Source organism: Cyanistes caeruleus, chromosome 4, assembly GCF_971803275.1.
Source record: "Cyanistes caeruleus chromosome 4, bCyaCae1.hap1.1, whole genome shotgun sequence".
NCBI classification, from domain to species: domain Eukaryota; kingdom Metazoa; phylum Chordata; class Aves; order Passeriformes; family Paridae; genus Cyanistes; species Cyanistes caeruleus.
Window position 1 is genome coordinate 83561996 of NC_141704.1, and position 19702 is coordinate 83581697.

Here is a 19702-nt window from a genome sequence, read left to right on the forward strand (position 1 = left end):
CCTAAACCATCTGCCCTTGCCTCATCCTGTCCCATACCAGGGATGCTGTGGAACAGGGGATGTCTCAGCCTGCCTGGACTTTCACAGATGAAGGCTCCTGGCATCCTCCTCCTCCCTGGGAGCCCAGCACAGGAGCGGTGCTGTGGCTGCTGGAGCCCATCAGGGGTCTGTGGGGCCTCATTAGCTCTTGTTGCTTTGGTTATGTTCACTTGTGATTAGTTACAGTGAAACCGTTGTCAGAAGTCACAGGCTTACTCAAGCAGAAATTAGCCATAAACATGAAAAATAAATTATACCAAAGCCTAGGGGAAAATCCCCTGCAGACACAGTGTTCAGTCAGCAAGGCACGCTCTCAGCCGAAGCAGCAGCAGCCTTGTGCCCACTGGGCAATCAGCATTTCTCCTGTTTTGTTGGCTGAAGCATTAGAAGGTGGTGTTGGTCTGGACAAACGAGGGCAGGGTGGTTTGTGCCACAGGTGGCTCAGGGAGGGGGGCAGCCAGGGCTGCCAGCCCCTCCGTGTCCAACAAGCGTCCCAGAGACTGCCTCTGCGGGCTCTGCTCTTTGTGAAGCACAGCTGGGATTCACACACAGGCTGCCAGCCTGACAGACCTCTCCCAAAATCTGGGCTGGGGGAGATTTGCCTCGCTTTGGCTTGCAGCTCTGTGTCTGAGTGGCTCAGGGACTCGCTGCTGCCAGGGAGTCGCTCGCTGGCCCTGGCGTGGGCTGAGCTTGGCAGCTGCTCCCCTGGGCTGGCTCTGCAGCAGGCATGTCAGAGCTGGCTGGCAGGGAGCAAAGGGTGGGGACAGCCAGGTGGTGGGAAAAGCCCACATGTCTTCTGAGAAAAGCAATGGCAAAAGGAGAGGCAAGAGGGCACTGCCAGCTGGCAGGTGGTGAGCAGGGTGGGGAGGAGGACACTTGGGAGGAGGCTCAGGGCAGATCTGAGGTTGGGGTCAGCCATCCTTTGGGGCAGAGGCTGAGTCCTGGTCTCCAGCTGCCCTGAGCCGGGCAGTTGGAGGGAATCTGGGCCTTTCAAAGAAAGTTTTCCCCCTCTGCTCATGAGAGGGGATGGAAAGCTGTGCAGCTGGCTCTGAGCTGGGAGTGCAGAGGGAGTGGGCACCTGTGTGGTTGGACAGCAGTGCTTTCCCAGTTCTGCCATGCACCCTTGGGTGCAGAGATTCCTCAGGATGCACCGTGGGCAGCTGTGGAGATGTGAGGGCTGCTGGTGTGTGAGCTGCTCACAACAGGGGGTTCCAGGGCTGGGAGGGGCTCATGCTGCCTGGGGAGGGGCTGCTTCAGACATTTCCAGCATTTATTGCAAGCAGTGCTTCTCTTTTGAGGATGAGTGTTTCACAGCAACCTCACCCACACTTGTGGAGGAGGAGCCCACATGGTGGGGTGACCTGTAGTCAGATTGTCACATCCTTTGGCAGCCCTGTCCTGTCTGCACAGAGTGCCTGCCCGGGGCTGACTCTGCCAGCAGAGGTGGCAGCTGGTGGTCAGGGAGTGCATCACCCCTTGCCTTGCTCTCTTCTGGGGTGGGACTGAGCACAGTGCCTGCTCTGCCAGCTGAGCTGCTCACAATGGGATTTTTGCTTTTCAATCTGGGTCATCACACCACTGAAATCCCTCACATGGAAGCTGGTGTAGTGATATAAATGTGAGCTTGCCCATAGCAGGATTAAAAAACCCTGTGAATTATAGCCTGGTGGGAAACTCTGAAGCCCGAGTGTAACTTCTGATACCCTCTGGGCTGGCAAACAGAAATAGCCTTTTTTCCCATCCTGGAGAATGATTCTCACACATTGCTGAATGAAGTTTTAATTTAGGTTGACTTTCTTCCTGTTTTACCCTAATGTCACAGGTCATATCCCATCTACAGCTTTGCAAAACCCCTGCGATGTTCCTGTGAAACACTTCAGTATGGATAAATCAAGTTTTTAGGTCAGCTCTGCTTACCTAGGCTTATCTCAATCCCCTTTTCATATCTGGATAACCTCTATTGCACCTTTTCCTCGGTTGTGCTGGGTCACACCAGAGCTCTGTGACAGCACAGGCAGTGGCACTGTCCTCCACCAGCAGGGTCAGAGGCAGCACAGAGCCAGCACCTGCTCTTCACCCTGCAGTCTCTCAGGACTTGGGAAACAGTCCCTAAAAGGCAGAAGATGGAGCCTGTCCCAGCTGATGTGGATGCCAGCTAGGCATTTGGCAGGCACATTATCAGACAAAGCAAAAGACAAAAGAGTGATAGCATTAAAAAAAGAGAAAAACTGAGCTGAAGTATCTTGGGAAAAATAGTGTAACTGGAATGCCTGCTTCTGGTGCTGGTCATGAGCAGCTCTGGAAAAGCCCTTCAAGGCTGAGATGGATACACAGAAAGCTGCCTGAGCAAAGCCACAGAGGCAGATGTGTGACCCCAGAGCCAATGTTCCTTCTTCACCCACGCTCTGCCTCTTCCTCCAGCTACCTGCTGGTGTTGGTGAGGCTTGAGCCTGGCCACAGAAGGTTTGATGTGGAGATTCATTCTGCATGTCTGTAGGATGACACTGAGGGATGTCCCTATCCCACTCAAGTGGTGGAGCCCCAGAAAGGTGGGAATATGTGGCAGCCAGCCTGGGCCATGCTGTGGGGTCTGCAAGGGGAGAGTTCCTGCCCTGCAGAGGTCAAGAGGACATGGAGTTACTCCCTGACTGCTGCAGTTGATATTTACAAACTCTGGGCCTTTACCCTGCCCGCCTGTGGCTGCTTTCTCATCTTGTTTCTTGTCAGGGCCACAGTTCAAGGTCTGGAGAGGTGCATGTTGTAAGGGAACAGGGGAGAAAGTTCTGCCCTGATGCACCTCCCTTGCCTCCGTCCCACCACCCACACATGAGCTGGGTGGTAATTTGGTGGGGGGAGCTGCTGGAAGGGGTGGGACAGGAGGAGGAGAGAGGAGTCTCTGCCTTAACTCTTGCTGTATCTCTTTGGCACTCAGTGGATTCCCTGCCTGGACTCCAGTGGGACGGGGAAGGATAGGACGGGAGGGGCTTGCCTGGGGGAGACCTGCTCTGGCTTCAGGTGAGTTGGGTGTTTGTGAGTTGAGCAGATGTGGCTGGTGTGTGTGTCACCCTGGGAGTGCCGGTGACTCCGCTCCTCCCGCAGCCAGCCGTGCTCTGCAGAGCGGGCCAGCACATCTGCAGGGACAGCAGCTCCCCAGCACTGAGAAAAGCAAGAGAGAGATGGAAAATAAGGAGCAAATAATCAGTCTGGAACAACCCAGGGAAGAGGTTTTTCTTTCAATGGTTCCTCTGGAAAAGGAAAGGACAGGCTCAGATGCTGCAGAGGAAGCTGAGAGCAAAGAGGTGCCTGAAGGATCGGTGATTGGTACTGAAGGTTGTGGCAGCAGAGAGAAAGGAGAGAGTGATAGATAAGTACTCAGGCAGCAGAAAGATTGAGAAGAGAGACAATAATGAGCAGGACAGGGACAGGGATGAAGGGCAGAGATGACTGGTTGATAATAGGTACAGCAGCCAAGGAGTGGAACAGGCTGCAGGCATTTCAGCTACTGCCAGCACGAGTCCTCTCCTCCTGCAGAGGAGTGACCCCAGTGCATTGACTTGGGGGCTGCAGAGTTAAAAGATGTGCCTGGGAGTGCACTTTTTGTTCTTCTTGCCCCTGAGGTTTCATCAAATTTGTTCCTTTAGGAGGTGAGGCAGGGAGACAGCACAGTTTCTGCATGTGCTAAACTCTTGGGATCTGTGGCCATATTTGTGAACAAATGCAGGCAGAACACATGAGGGTTTCATAACACCTGATCTGTGTCTTCCTAAATCAACATTGCTTTTAAAATAATCACTACCAATCAGGGCTTTCATCTCATGCCAGTGGAAATGCCATTGCCCTACTTTTAACTCTTTGACAGCTGCTGATACAAGAGGCTGAACCTTGGACCTTTGCAGCTCTGCACAGCCCTGCTTTTCTGGATTCACGGTTGCGACGTGGTCCTTGCAGAGGCTGAAGAGCCCTGTGCTGTATCTCTGCCCCACCGCTCCTGGGCAGGGCTAGAGGAAGGTTCTGGTGCCCAGGCTGGACAGCAGGTACCTGGCCCCTCACAGGCTGCAGGTGGGATGCAATCCCACCACATTACAATGTGGCATGATGGCAGGAACTGCTGGGAGACACTCGTGGACTCAGGGTGTCTGCCTGTGCTGGTGTCAGTCGATGTGACCCGTGCTGAGCCCGTGCAGGGTCTGACACAGGGTGCTGAGCCTGTGCAGGGCTGAGAGGGAGCACTCTGGGCTGCCCCACAGGTCGCTGCCCCACTGTGCAGGACCTGTTTGCAGAGTGGGTGCTGGAGCAGCGTGGCTTTCACCCTCTGTGCCATTCACCTGCTCTGCTCCTGCAGCCAGTGCCAGGAGCCGTGCTGGCCACACGCTTTGGCTGCACACAAGGACCTCTGAGCCAGGCTGCTGCAGCTCCAGGACTTTGGCCATTCAGCTCCAGCCCTGGCTAGGTGGCTCTAGGGGCTCCTCTGGTGCCTGGCTGGGTCTGTGTCTGTAGCAGGCCTGTTCTGGTGCTCTGGAAGGAGAATGGATGCTGCTGTGGCTGGCTCTCCTGCTGTGCTGCACTGGATACAGCCAGGCTATGGGCTGAGTGGAGGTCCAGATTACCTGGTTTGATGCAAAGACTGGTTTCTAGTCATATTTAGACACCACTTATGGATTTCATCAGTTAGTCTTGTTTTTCTCTAGAGAAATATACCACCCGTGTGTCTCTGTAGCCCAGAACAGGGATGGTGGTCCATGGACACCAACAGAGACTGATCTGGCCCTGGGAACAGCAGCCTGCTTTGCTTTTAGCAAGAGAATTGCCACTGATCCTCAGGAAAGTCCAGTCACTCTCAGGGGCTTCAGAGGGTCTCCCATCCAGCAGCAGAAGACAGAGCAGGATGCATTTGGCACCCTCCTGCACTGGGAGTGTGTGCTCTGAAGGGTGATGCTCTATAATCCTTGCATCTTGTATTGAAGATGTCTGTGCCATCAGTGAACCCACTCCTAAGGAACTCTCTGAGTTCCTTATCTCACTCTTTCTGGGGTCAGTAAGTAACAAACTCACTGACTGCACAAGCATTGCTCTCATTTCACACTGGAGAAAACACAGGTAGGATCTGATTCTTGTAAGAGCCTCCTGTGCCTCATGAACCTTGCTGAACAGATGCTTTGGGAATACCCTGCAGCCCACAGAACCTGGAAGTTAATTAGAAAGCATAAAGAAGCCAACTAACTTTCCATTGCTTGAAATGAAAGGCATTTTAATTTTGACTGCTGTCCTAGAGTTGATCAGTGTTTCTCTTTCTCCATCTTTCCTTGCCTTTCTCTGTTCTGCAGCTGGAGCAAGCCATTTTCCAGCAGCATTCCCATTTGCAAGCAGCTGTCTCTGCTCATGAAACTGCTCTTAGATTGGCTGGGAAGCACTTGCTTCCCCTGCTCGTATTTTCTTGTCCATCCTGCCGAGATGGCCGGCTCCAGCAGCAGCCCCCAAGCTCCAATTTAACCGGGCTGGTTCCTTAAGCTGGACCTTGGCACTGCTGCTCCTCGCTGAGCCCTGATTTTCTGTCTCCCTCCCACAGCCGCCTCCGCCTGCTGCCATCAAAATGCAGCGCAGGATTTCAGCTGCTGACTGACTGCTGCCTCTGATTGTGCAACCAGGGAATTTTCTGTGTCCTCCTGCTCCTCCTTTTGTAACACAGCCCAGTCTTCTTGCTTTCTGATTCCTCCCTCCCCATCTTAAATTGCAGTTTATGTGCTTGGTTGCTGCTTGTTTCAAAATGAAACTGAGAAATAGAAATGCAGTGCAGCTGTCTGCGTTGTGTCTGAATCCCAGCTCTGCCTCCTGTGACTCTGCATTCTGCAGTCCAGGCAGCACCTTCAGTGTCCAAGGGAGCTTTAGCCCTGTGCTTCCTCTCAGGGATGTTATCAGCTGCTTTTAAGAGACATTTCTGTCTGCTGTTCCCTGTGTTTCACCGTTCCCTCTGGAGATTGTCCTCATCTCATAAAACAGCAAAAAAGGTCAAACAGAGGATGTTAACTTCCCAGCAGCAGGAACTCCTGTCTGACAGCAGTCAGGAGCAGGCAGTAAGTTTGCAGGGAGAAAAGCTTCAGAGAATCACTACTGGCTTCTTCCTTTGGTGCCAGAACTCCAGGTGGCTTCTCACTCATCTTTCTTGTCTCACTCTTGTTCCTTGCCTCACCTGAGCAACTTTGAAAAAGCCCTTTTTACCCTGAGAGAGCCTGAGGATAGCACCAGATTTTGCATCAAATGATGCTTTCTTTCTCCTCTTTTTCTTATTACTGCCTCTGCCCTTCAGTTACATCTTGTTTCCAAACAAAGCCAAAAAATGCTGTTCTCCTGCATATCTGCATTGTTCAGGACATCATAGGCAGCTGCTGAGTGACCACAGTGCTTCAGGGATGTTCTTGGTTTTCCTTGCCCTTTGTCACCACACTTGAAGGATCCCACGGTGGTAGGTGTGGGACAAACACAGTCCCAAATTTGTGACCAAGGGGAGACTGTGTTGCCTCATTCAAATGTTTAAGAATGGAGCTTGTTGCTCTGGGTCTGTGGCTGCCTGTTCTCTTTCCAGGCCCTGCAGAAATCCAGGTGTGTTCTTGTTTTCCCAGCTATAAATCTTTTGGGGGAAGAACTGTGCAGCAAGCCCCGTAGCAAACACTACAATTTGCTGTGGAGTGGCACAGAGAGAGCTCCCTGCTCTCTGTGGGGGGGTGACAGACTACAGGTCATTTCTGTGAAGGGCAAAAAACCATCTCCTCTAAGGGCTGAGGGCTGAAAATGCAGCAGAGCACCTCTAGAAGAGACTGGTGGGGTCAGAGGGGGCTGAGGAGGGAAGGTGGTGGTGGTGGTGGAGAGGGTCCAGGGGAGGGGTAGACTCTGGATTGCATCAAGATGGCATTTTAGCAGTTGTGAAAACTTTAGGGCAGAGGAAAAAAAGATGAATGAAGTAGCCATGGCAATGCTTTTCCAAACTTTGGTGAAGAAACAGCAGAAAATGTGTGGGTGAGCAGTGAGGGGCACAGTCTTTACTCCAAAGTCATGTATTAGGGAGGGGGCAACCAGAGGAAGAGGAAAATGCTTGCCTTTGGGGAGGATGTAACCCAGCAGGTGGCTGTGACTGCTGTGGGAGAACCAAATTGTTCCTAGCTGGAAACAAGAAGTTATTTGAGTCCCCATCTGGCCTAGGAACACATAGAGCAGGGGCACAGTAGGATGAAATGTTCAGGAAAAGAGCCAGGTGTACGAACAGTCTTTCTCATGGAAACAGCAGGCAAAGCAGAGAGGGAAGTGGGGATGTGTAATGTGCATGCCTTTGTCAGGGAAAGGAGAAATTGTAGTTCGTGCCATGAAGGGCCAGAACTCCAGACACTGGTTTAATCCATCATCTGCTCCCACTTGAAAAGGTTTGATTTCGTAGCCAGGTGCTTTCTGCCTTTTTAAAATAGGAACATGAAGGCAAAAGTGCTGTTTCTCTCTTTCTGTTTTGTGTTTCTCCCAGCTGTGTTCCTCATTGCAGTATCCCATCTTCTATCCCTCATGTTGGCCCATCCAGGGGTCAGAGGACAGATAAAAAGTCCTGGTCCAGGTGTCCCTGAGGTGGAGGCTGGGGAGGATTTGGGCTCCTACATTCCCTTCCCAGGGCTAGGTGAGAGATGGTGATTCTCTCTGACCTTCCTCTGCACCCATGTGTGAAACAGGTCTACCAAAAATGAAATGAAAACACAAATTTTAGTAGAAATAGGCTGACTCTTGGATCCACCTTACATTAAAAGAATAAAAACAAAGAATTAACTAGTCTTCTCCTGCCAGCTTCCTGGGACATCCTCAACAAACCCAGGCTTAAACATCCCTGTGCTTGATAACGTGTCCTGGACTGCAGCAAACTGGGAAGTGCCGAGGACTGTGACAGATCAAAGGCGTTTCATTAGGGACGTGTTACTTGTGCTCTCACATCTGACAGTGCGTGGAGCTCTGCTCCTCTCAGAGATGAGGAGGCTGTGCTGCAGCATGGCAATGAGCTGATTAGCCAGCTGGCAGGCAGCGGGGAGAAGGGCCTTGCCTGGGCTTCAGGAGCTGAGAAATGGCTGGCAGGAAATTTGGCTGGCAGGAGGACCTGGGGATTCCACCTCCCAGTGCAGCCCAGCAGAAGGGCAAAGTGAAGGGGACAAATCTGGGACTGGAAGGACTGCAGGGGAGCTGCAAGCCAGCATTTAGGGTGTGTGCCTTGATTCCTGGGTTCCAGCACCTTCTCTAAATGTGGGGTTAGAGGTTTGTAGGAGCCTGTTCACCTCTGTTAGAGGGCTGGTTCACCTTCATGCTCTCAAGTAGATCCACAGGTGCCGAAGCCCTTGGTGTTTTGGGTCAGTGCAAGCCATACCAGTAAAAGAGGTGCTTTCCAGCATGTGGACCAAGCAGAGCAAGGGCTGGAGATAAAACAGAGGTTGCTTCCTCAGTGCCCTCGTGCATCTGCATTTGGCACCAAAACTGGTCATGCCCACTGCAGTGCTGCCCAGATAAAGGCTTTTACTGGCAATAGTTCTAAAAACCTCTTAAATTTAACAGGGACCAGGATCTTTCTGCCATGTTTTTGAAGAGGAAGCTATAATAGCCTGGAGGACGACCCTCACCAGCCCCTGACTGCTCTCCTCCATGGTTTATGTCCCCCTGACCTTGCTGCAGCCCCTCTTACACTGGCTGATGTCTCAGATGAGACTCAGTCTGTGGAAATCTGCTGCTGATAGCAAAGCAAATAGGATGAGCCCTTCAGGAGAGCCGATGGGGGAACGAAGGCTGTTGTTGCCTAGGGCACTTAGAGAGCAATTGGTGTATTACACTGAGATCTGATTTCCTTTCTTTACTTGAATAACAGGCAGGAAACACACCTGTGTCAAAGAACTGCTTGTTCTGCTGTGAACATTCATTAGAAGTTGTCTTTCCACACACAAGCATCTTTCTTTGCCCCAGGGCCTGATATATCCAGAGGGTAAGCATTGAGGAAATAATTTCCTTTACAGAGGTAAATGAGACACTTTGATAACGATGCTGTCTTGTGTGGGTAAGTGCAAGCATGGCCATCAGCTCCTGCTCCAGCTTCCTCCTTGCCTCATTGCAATGACACTGAAACAAGAGCCACAGTGTTCCTTGGCTGCTGGGACAGTCAGGAGTCAGGGGCTACACTCCCTCATTTCCAGTTAGGTCAGGCTCCCTGGTAGTGCCTACCCAGGGCTCCAGGGCTCCAGGAGTCCCTGCTCCTGTAGTCATGAGATGGCTCAGACCCAGGGCTTGTCCAGAGGGGTGTGACTGGAGAGATGCCAGGCACAAGGAGGGAGGGAAGAGTTTGCCATCACGGTCCTGGTGCCCCATCCTGCTGCAAAGGGTCCACAGAAGATTTGGTGCTCCTACAGGTGAAGGACACTGAAAGGAGGTGGTGTTGCTCACCTCTGAGCTGCTGACTGGGACAGGCCCTTGGCCTGAGCTGCCTCCAGAGCCAAGGGAGAGAGCAGGTATAAACAGTCCAGAGCAGACCCAGGGCAGGGGAAATGCTGAGTGGTGTGGGTGATGCAGATTGCTGTCTCTCTTGCTCCCTGAAGATGGGGATGTTCCTTTAGGTGGCACAGAAGGAATGAGAAATGTGCTATTAAAAAAATTATCAAATGAATTTGTGAGTTGCTACAAAGGAACAAAACCCTGATTTCTTTGCAGTCCCAGCTGGAATGGAAGCAGAGATGCTGCTGCTTCGGAGAGACTTGTTTTCCAGTGTGTTTTCCTAATCTCAACAAGGGAATGTGTATCCCTTGCTAATCACTTCTAGAAAGGCCAGCTTCTGCTCAGCAATGCCACCAGTGCAGCAGCTCCCTCCATCCCATGCTCTCCTCTTCTGTCCCACAGAGCCATGACAAGAGCCATATCCAAGGATGGAGAGCCCAATGGGGCCACCACATCTCCTGAAGAGATAAAAACAGAGGAGATGGAAGAGAGAGGCCAGTGGAGGAACAAAATGGAGTTTGTGCTGTCTGTGGCTGGGGAGATCATCGGCCTGGGAAACGTGTGGAGGTTCCCCTACCTCTGCTACAAGAACGGTGGTGGTGAGTTCGCAGCACACGTGAGATGTTCTACATCTGCAGGTGTGACAGGAGACAGGGACGTGCCTGGATCCATTTCTCCTGTGCCTCATGTGCCCTAAGGCACTCCCTGATTCGCTCCTTCAACAAGCTAGTTCCTGCCAAAACCAGGAGGAGTAAAAGCTCAGGGGTGAGTCCAGCTCCCCAGTGGGTTCCTTCCTAATCTGGAATCCTAAAAAATTGAACTCTAGTAACAACTTCAGGCTCTTGAGCATCTCGAGAAATTATTGGTCTTTGGAAAATATCAGATGCTGTGAGTGGTCAGAAAGCCAACATCAGCCTCATCCTACATATTTCCCTTTTCCTACTCCTGGTGTCAAATCCATCTTTTCCAGGCCCTTGTTGCAGAGGAGGGAAGGATGAGATAGTGCTGGTATCCAAGGTAGCCAAGGCCTGATATTCCCTAGTATATAGGTATATACTATAGGAATGTAGGTGTATACATATATACACCTATATAGTACTATATACTATATAGGTATATATAGGTATTCCCTATTCCCTGGTATTCCTCTTCCCCTGGAGCAATTCTCACAGTGATCAAACCACTGCTGGGGAAATTCATCCCCAAAAATGGTTCATTCACCTTCCCTTTGGTTTCTTTGTTCTCCATTTCTCTTGCAGTAACACTGCAATAAGATCATTACATGGTTAAAAGTTAAGATTTCTCATAACAATAAAATGAAAACGTAAGGGAATAATTGACTGTCACTAACTTTTCTTGGTGAATAAAAATCTAGCTTTGTAAAAGAAAAGGAGGAATACCAATTACATGTCAAATACAGCAATAACTTCTCTTTTGTTCCTGCTCTCTAAAAACACCTTGAAATAATGGTCTGGGATTTGCTTCACACCCCCCTTCATACTTTGAGCTTCCTTTCTCTGCAGACCATGCCCCACTGGCCCATCTTTTCCCAGGTGCCATGAACTTTCACCAGGAGCTGAGTGGTTCCACTGCATTTTTTCCCAGGGCTTCCAAATTCCTGTCCTCTGTGCTGTTGCTGGAGTTTATCCAAATTAAACAAGGGACAATAAAACACGTCCTCAAAACCAAAGAGGGGCAGGGTGAGAAATGGTTAAAGAGAAGGGAATTAAGGTTTTCTTGAACCTGAGATGATTTTTAGCAGATCCTCCAGTCTTCTCCTCCAGTATTTTGATGGGAGCCACCAAGAGCAAGTCAGATGGGCACAGGTTAGGAAACATCTAACTGTCTGGTTCTGGAGGTTCATGTGATTGAGCAGCCCATTCTGCAGTGATGCTTTGAGAGAGGAGTCATGGGTTTTGCATGGAAATTTTCTCCCTGAGCTCAGATGATATCTTTGCACAGTTTATGCCTGTGGAACCCGGTTCAGCCCTCCCTGCAATCTGTATGCTAATTAGGGGAACTGAAAAGGCTATTTCTGCTCACTTTTACTATCTATTGAATAACATTTTTCTCTTTAATTGAACTGCTCTGGAGTGTCCAAGGCTGTGATTCAGAGGGCAGCAGGGCTAGGCTTGGGAAAGGTGAGGATGGGAGGGTCCTTCCCTCACAGCTCCACACGCTGCCCCTGCAGAAAGTGTGCTGCTGCTGGAGAAGGGACTTTTCTCTCTCCAGGGCTCCAGGGAACCACAAGACTGATGCTGGACAAGTCAATGTCTTTCCCATGACACTCAAAGATATTCTCAGCACTGGAAAAGTTCTTGAAAAAAGCATTTTCCACCTATAAATGCTGCATCCCTGTCCCACCCTTACCCCCCAAACCCTCGAGACTGCTGTCACCTTTCTCCACCTTTGGATGTGCTGAAATAGTTCTACAGCTGTGAAGATGTATGTTACAGGAGCAATAGTGCCAATTTCCTGTAAAGCCACCAACTGCAACCTCAGCTATTGCTGCAGTGTCCAATTTGATCTAATTGTTCAGCAGCCTCAACTTGTTATGGACTCATAAGGAAAGAGGGTCTGTTCCTGGGGGCTGAGAATCCTTCAGTGGAACAACAAACTGAGGAGGGGCTCAGAGCTGCAGTTTCAGCTGGTGACTTCTGTGGGACAGTTCAGAGAGACAGGACAACAGAGGTGCCAGAAAAACATCATTGCTCAGAGAGCAAAATGGGGCAGCCTGTGGGACAGATTGTGCCAGATTGTGCCAGAGGAGAGGGCTGGGATCTGCTGAGAGGCTGGTCTGTGTGCAGGGTAGTTCAGCTCTCTTGGATTTGGCATGGATGTCTCTTGCAGCACCAAAAACCGCAGCTGCCTCTCGTTCAGGGTCTGCAGTTCTCATCCCTTACCCCACAAACCTGGACTGACATGAGAGCCAGCCTCCCTCCCTCTGGCCCCAGGTCTCCTGCAGCTACACAGCTGTGTTTAGGGGAAATTTGGATGTTCTTTGTTCTTGTCATTGTTGGCTTAAAAACAAGGGCAAGCGTTCCCAGTTGCTCATTGTCACTGAAGGATTTCAGTGTGGTGCCTGTGCTGGCAGGGGAGGGACAGTGGCTGAGAGAGGCACCCTCATCCTCCTTGCAAGCCCCTGAGATGCTCTCCAGGCACTGGAAAGAGAAGTGTTCGTGACCAGAAGTTTATTTTACGGAGTGGCAAGGCTGCCACAGTTGTTTTGGTGAGGAAGGAAGACACCTTTTCCTGTTTGGAGGGGAGCAGAAGTGTGAAAATCTACACTAAGGATGTGGAGAGAGAGAGAGAGGTGACAGAAGGAATGTCAGCTGTGAAAATGAGATCTCAGGAGCAGTTTTGAGCAGAGCAGTGAATGTATTTGGTGTTTTGGTTTGGCAGCATAACTGAAAAGGTGTAAAAAAGTTTCAGACATGAACAGAGCACTAAACCATTTTTTCAGGGCATTAAACGTTTTTGTTGTTATTTTTGTCTTTTCTTATGTTTATGTTGGTCATTGTTCCTGGGAAAAAGCTTTGCCCTTTCTCTCCTTCCTCTCCCGTTTAGACAAGGGTTAATCTGAGGGCCATTCCAGGCTGATTTCTCTTCAGACATTTCTCTACATTTTTGCAAAGAAATTGATTTTGAAGGTAGGAGTTAAACTTCTTTATTTTGAAAATGCTGGAAAGATACTCTTCCCCTATTTCCATTCTTCTAGTGCAATCTACATTGCAAATTTGACGTGAAATATGTCTCAAGTAAATTTATATCCTGGCAAATTTATTACTTACACAGAAGTGTCACCAGCCTTGGGGTTTGTATCCTCTGGGCAAGTGGGAGTTCTGCTGTGACTCTCATGAAAGGCAGAACAAATGTGGTTATGTGAAACAAGGACTCATTTTGTTCACCCCATTCCTGCTGAAAGCCAGAATGAGGTCAGGAGCATGAAGAACTTCTTCAGCACTGTCTTTTTTTAGCTTCTTGCCTGGCTACTCCTTACCTCTGGGTTTTGGCCCGTGCCAAATGCAGAAGTGCTGCAGTGGTGCAGGACACACCATCCACCACCCCTGTGGTTTTTTTCTGAGAAATGATGGTGGTGGAGACCTTGTTTCTTTAGCAGAGGTTGCACAGTTAGCTCAGAGAAATATTTATGTTTATGTAGCTGGTTCCAGCTGTGGTCCCAGGTCTCTGGCAAGAGGTTTTAAGGACAAGGTTTTTGAAGAGGTTTCTGAGGCAGCATTTTACCCCTCTCTGCAGGAGCCTTCCTCATCCCCTACCTCATCTTCCTCTTCACCTGTGGGATCCCCCTGTTCTTCCTGGAGACGGCGCTGGGGCAGTACACGAGCCAGGGAGGGGTGACGGCCTGGAGGAAGATCTGCCCCCTCTTTGAAGGTCAGTCAAGTTACAGCATTTACTGGCAGCACTCTCTAACAATTAGTGACTCAGATCCTTGTTTTGAAATATTATTATTATTATTATTCTTTTTTTTCTTTCTCCTTTATTCTCTCTCCCCCAGCCTTGTTATTCCTCCTGCTGCCTGCTGTGTGTGCAGGGGCAGCTCCTGACCCCTCTGGCCCCGGGTGAGGGTGGGTGCTGCTGCCTGGGGCTCTGCTGGACCACGGGCTCTGCTTTGGGGAGCTCAGAGCCTGGCGCTGAGGAGAGGCAGGAGGGCCAGCAGGAGGAGGAGGAGGGAAGTGTCAGTGTACAAACACCTGTGTGTAGTCCAGGACAAACACTGAGGGGAGACTGGGGAGAGCTGTCTGCTTTATCTCGCTTTCCCTGCCCACTCCTGTGTCCAGGGCTGCTGTGGCAGCGTTTGCAGGCTGGCATCCTGCAGACTGGGGAATCACACCCTGTGTGCACTGGGTCTGACAGACCAGAGATGGGATGGGGCTGAGGTTAAGCCACAGGGATAAGAACCACGACTTCTGGAGCCCTGGGGAAGGTTGTTTAATGGGGTTAATATATTTATATCTATATTTATATTTATATTTATATTTATATTTATATTTATATTTATATTTATATTTATATTTATATTTATATTTATATCTATATCTATATCTATATCTATATTTATATCTATATTTATATCTATATTTATATCTATATTTATATCTATATATATTTATGTTTATGTTTATGTTAATATTTATACTTATATTTATATCTATATGTATATTTATATGTATATTTATATATTTATATTTATATTTATATTTATATTTATATTTATATTTATATTTATATTATATTTATATTTATAAATATAAATGTAAATATAAATGTATAAATGTATAAATGTATAAATATATAAATATATAAATATATAAATATATAAATATATAAATATATAAATATATAAATATATAAATATGAATTTAAATATTCTATTCATATTAATATATGAATGTAATTTCCTCGATTCCCCTGTCCAGAGGAGAGCTTATCAATCATGTTTTTCAGATGGAGAAAGCTGTGCTCAGGCAGAGTGGAGCCTGGTTTGTTTGACTGAGCATGGGAACACAGAGCTATTTGAAACTCCCTGAGGAGTCTGGGGCCTCCTGTGCTCTGGCACAGACCTGGGGCTGGACAGCAGGGGCAGCTCAAAGGTCACTGAAAAGCAGTTTTAAGTACACAAATTGTGCCTTTCTGGTCTGAGGTGTCAGTGGGCATTGGGCACAAGCAGGACCCAAAGCTGAGCATGGTGGGTATCACCTGTAAGAATGGGTTTTGCCTGGCTCTTCCCAGAAGTGAGAGCTTCAGCTGCATTTCTTTCCTTCAAAGCCCAGAGCTGTATTTTTCTGAAGAAGAGGCACTATGATGCTGTGCCATGGCAGCCATCAGAAATCTTTTTCAAATCAGTGTCAAGTTTTCTGGCTGTTTCACCACAGAACTGTCTCGAGTTACCCAGCAATGTTTCCTGTCTGCCTGCACAGTCACAGAACCCTTCCTCTTTCCCTTGGGTAGATCCTGCACTGTTCTCTGGAGAGTCATGCTGTTGGTGTTGCACCCCTGTTACCACAGCCTGAGCTGTCTTTGGGGTTAAGCCTGGTGTGCTGGGAGCTGGTTTCCAGTCCCATCCTCACCTCCTTTGCTTTTCTTCACAGGAATTGGATATGCCTCCCAAGTCATTGTGGGATACCTGAATATCTACTACATCATCATCCTGTCCTGGGCACTCTTCTACCTCTTCAGCTCCTTCACCTCAGTGCTGCCATGGGCCAGCTGTGGTAACTCCTGGAACTCAGGTACACAACTTCCCTTGGTCAGCTTCTAGCTTATTTCCAATTCCCAGAAATTATTTGGGTTCTCTTGAAAATATTTTTATTTCCTTTGGATAAGGAGCTCTCATGAGCCACCCTGTGATGTCACCAAAAAATAGGCAAGCACTAGAGGGGCATGGTGGGGTTTTCAAGCCAATCTAGAGCTCTCCTCATGGCAGGAGATTTTTATTAGCTCTGGTGCAAGAGTTTATCTTACAGTTCCCTTTCTCTGCCCCATTCCTGTGGAGTTACTGGCACAGGAGCTGCCTGAGCAGTTTCCTCTGTGCACTCACATTTTGGGTCAATCAGGCCAAGCCTGAGCTGCAGGATTTTGCCAGTTCAGGTCTCCCAGTGGAGGAACCAGCATCACAGAACTCTGAGGGCACGGTTTTCCTGGTTAATCACATCCATGCAGCCTCCACAGCACTGCATTCACCAGGGATCCCATCACTTTGTGCTCATCTTCACTTAGCTCTGCCCTGCAGAGAAACCTGGCTCTGGCCTCACCCAAGGCACTTGTGCTGAGCCTGGGAAGATGGGGTAGGTGTGAGGTAATCCTCATGAATGTCCTTATCAGGACTTTCTTTACATCTTGAGCAGCTTGTTTTGCTTGGCAGCAGCTTGGTTCCCTCCCTTTTTCTTTTGCATTAGATGATTAATTTCTGCAATTAGTTAAATTTCTCTACCCTGTGGGCCCTTCACTGGAAGCTCCCTCTGCCCTTTCATCCCAGCAGAAGTACCCAGCCTTTCAAAGAGCTGATCCAATTCCTTCAGCTCCCCCAGAAAGGGTTTGTTTGTAAGGAAAGCCACATATGTTCTCTGAAAAGAGAGAAGCTTCCCAGCAACAGCTGGCTTTCCTTGCTTTTCCAGTGGATTGCCTTTTGCTGGCAAAATGAGGTGCACTGGATATGTGGCATCTCCTCTGTTTTTAGTTTTTTCATGGTTTGTAACAGGGCTGGGGATGGCAAAGGAGAACGTGAAGGCTTCTGAAGTGTGTGCATGTGTGGACAGAGGATGGTGTGTGATGTGGAAAGGGAATGGGATTTTCACCGTTGCTGTCCCTGGATAATCCATGTTTTGCAGCCGTCTGTTGTCAGTTTGGCAGGGAATTGTTCTCCCCTTCCCCTCTTCCCTTCCTGAAGCCCCTCTGGTGACTGCTGGATTGAGATTCATACCTGGGGAGAGCCAGAGTTTAATGAGATGTTTAGTGAGATGCAAAAGATGAATGAGATGAATAAGTAAAGCACAAGATGAAGGATCTGTGTGCTGCCAGAGTGAGGGTTAGGGTCCAGAGGGGAAGGAACATCCCTCATGGAGGAGCCCTAGAGAATTTCTCACCTCATTGGCTTCCTTTTCTTTTGGTAGATCTCTGTATGGACATTCTGAATAGATCCAGCCTGGACAACAGGACCTTGCCAGTGAATGCCACCTCCTCAATGATTGAGTTTTGGGAGTATGTGATTGCTTTCCTCTGCTCAGGCTCTCTCATCGGGAGGCTGCAGCTGCAGGAGGGGCTGGGGCCGTGTGTCTGTGGCAGTGAGGTGCCAGAGCCGAGCACAGGGAGCTCTGAGGAGATGGGCACAGAGCCCAGGCAGCTGCTGGTGTGCTGCCCAGGGAGCTCATGTGCACCTCGAGGGTGTGTTCCCCTCCTGGCACCTGCCTGGGCGAGCGTGGCCACCGAGAGAGGCAGCGAGGGCAGGCGAGGGCTTGCTGCTAGCAGGGCTGCGTGTGCTGGGTGTCACAGCCTGGCAGGCACCCGTCAGAGGCCAGGGCAGTCCTCCACAGGGAAACACAGAGGGGAAAACTGATTTTTACCTTGCTCTGACCCAGTCCTGCTTGCTGTCTGAGGGAAGGGATCCATCAGGCTGCTCATGATCTTCCCTGGAGGGCAGAGATCTGAGATGTGTGAACCAGATGCCAGAGAAGAATTTGGGGAAGGTGGAGAACTTTGAGGAATTTGGGGCTGGAGGCACTAAAACACAGTCTGAGTGAGGGGTCTTGCAGCAGGCCAGACAATGTCCCAGACAGGGTCATCAGTGCAGCCTGGGGAGGTTGAAATGACCTCCCACCCCACATGCTACTGAGAAAAATCTTATAAAGAACAGGGGTGTCAAGGACTCAGCTTCAACACTTGGGCTTGGGGCTTTTCCCCATTTCTGTCTCCTGAGGTAGCTTTGAAAGGGCTGACTTTGTCTGTGGCAGCCACCACAGGGCACACAGAGATGGGATGTGCCCGTGGTTGTGTGAAGAGCCTGCACGCTGCTGGGCCCTCTCCTGGCCTGCTCCTCACGCGTGCGAGGAGCACATCCAGTGAGAGCTGAGACCCCTCTGAACAGCTGGCTGGCTTTTCTGCAGGGACAGCAGGGCACACTGAGGTTTTGAGCAGAATGTGCAGAGTTGTAAGTGTGGGTTTGGGCTCTGGGAGCTGCATGGGGTGTGGTGCTGAGCTCCTGAGTGGCCTGCCCTCATGGTGGTGAGTCTGCAAGGAAGGAGGCTGAGGAAGGCATGGGAATCATAATTTATGCTTACATATGTATGTATGTATGTTTGTAGCATGTGGGGAGGAAGAGTGGTGGCCATGGGCTGACAGTGGCTTTGGGGGCCTGCTTCGGATTGAGCTGGCTCTGCTGGGGAGCTGCCAGGCTCAGGGAGCAATGGGGAGCAGGGGTTGGGTTTGTGGGGTCTGATGGGCATGGCACCATGGGTTTGGAGAGTGGGAGGGCTACAGGACACGGCAGAGCAGAGATGAGTGCAGAGGGGAGCTTTAAGCAGAGCTGGGACGATTTGCATGGCTGGGAGCCCTGGCAGATGTGCCAGGACAGGCTGCTGAGTCTTGGATGGGCACTGTGGGACAGGTCTGTTTGGGTGAGTGGGTCTGGGGTGTTAATGCTTCTCTCCCTGTCCCTGGACACTTTAAACCGGCAGGAGAAGAGTCCTGGGGCTCACGGATGGCATTGACAAGCTGGGCACTGTGCGCTGGGAGCTGGCTCTGTGTCTCCTGCTGGCCTGGATCATCTGCTACTTCTGCATCTGGAAAGGGGTCAAGTCCACGGGAAAAGTAGGAATGGGGATTATCCTCCCAGCCCATAAGCCTCCTTGTACCCATCTTACATTTCTTCCCAGTCTCTTTTTCTTCTTCGTGGAGCTGAGGCAGGAGGCACCAAAGTGAAACCCAGGACCTGTTGAGGCCGTGCTGATACACACAGTTGTGTTTGAACCCTAAGGGGAAGAATAAATGAGTAGCTCCAGGGAGGGGAGAATGGGAAAAGAGCTGGGAACCGAGTCTTGAGTCCCATTTTAACTTGCAGATACCCACAGTGGCTGATGGATTCTCCCCAGGTGCCACTGGGAATCATCCACTCACCAGTGTGTTGTCCTGCTGTGGCTTGAGGGTGTTTTCAACAAGATCCTCTGCAGTGGCAGACTTCCCATCCCTGGCAATGATTAAACATTTGAGCAAAACAGACAAGCTGCTGCCTGTAACCAGCTCAGAGCATAGATAATGAGTCTCTCCTGCTTCTTTATCCTGCAAAACACTTGGGGTGGGAGAAGTGTCCTAGTCCTCTCCTCTGTGCTCTTTCAGGTTTGGGGTCTGTTGGTCACTTTCTGCATTTTGCTGATGAGACTGGAGCCAATGCTTCCTCCTGAAGTTCATCCTGCAGAGCAGATGGACTGGTTCTCCTTTTGGAGTGAATGAGTGTTTGATGCCTTGGGCTGGGAGTTAGGGACACTTCCATGGCCTTGGCTTGCTCAGGACCTCTTTCTTCCCTGGAGCTCCAATGAGACGGGTGGATCATTAATGATGGTTGATGGTTAATGATTAGTCTTGTGGGTGTCCCAAAGGGAGGGAACCAATTTCAGCAACAGATTTCTTCTTTCAAATCACCGTCTCTACTCTTCAC

At 49.8% G+C, this 19702-nt stretch overlaps 1 protein-coding gene across 3 annotated transcripts in view; it reads left to right on the forward strand.

Annotated features, from left to right (window-relative positions):
- The first annotated feature begins 2900 nt into the window (after nt 1–2900).
- Nucleotides 2901–19702, forward strand: part of SLC6A12 (solute carrier family 6 member 12) — a 32467-nt gene continuing 15665 nt past the window's right edge. The window contains exons 1-6 of one of the 3 annotated variants that reach the window (XM_023924928.2): nt 2901–3054; nt 9937–10133; nt 13792–13926; nt 15645–15785; nt 17166–17253; nt 18726–18858. In XM_023924928.2, the coding sequence (XP_023780696.1) occupies nt 9941–10133; nt 13792–13926; nt 15645–15785; nt 17166–17253; nt 18726–18858 (690 nt within the window). In that variant the 5' untranslated portion in view covers nt 2901–3054; nt 9937–9940. Of the gene's footprint in view, nt 3055–3321; nt 3354–8949; nt 9032–9936; nt 10134–13791; nt 13927–15644; nt 15786–17165; nt 17254–18725; nt 18859–19702 lie in introns of those variants that run through there. The other 2 variants (XM_086885579.1, XM_023924922.2) reach the window with 2 other exon arrangements.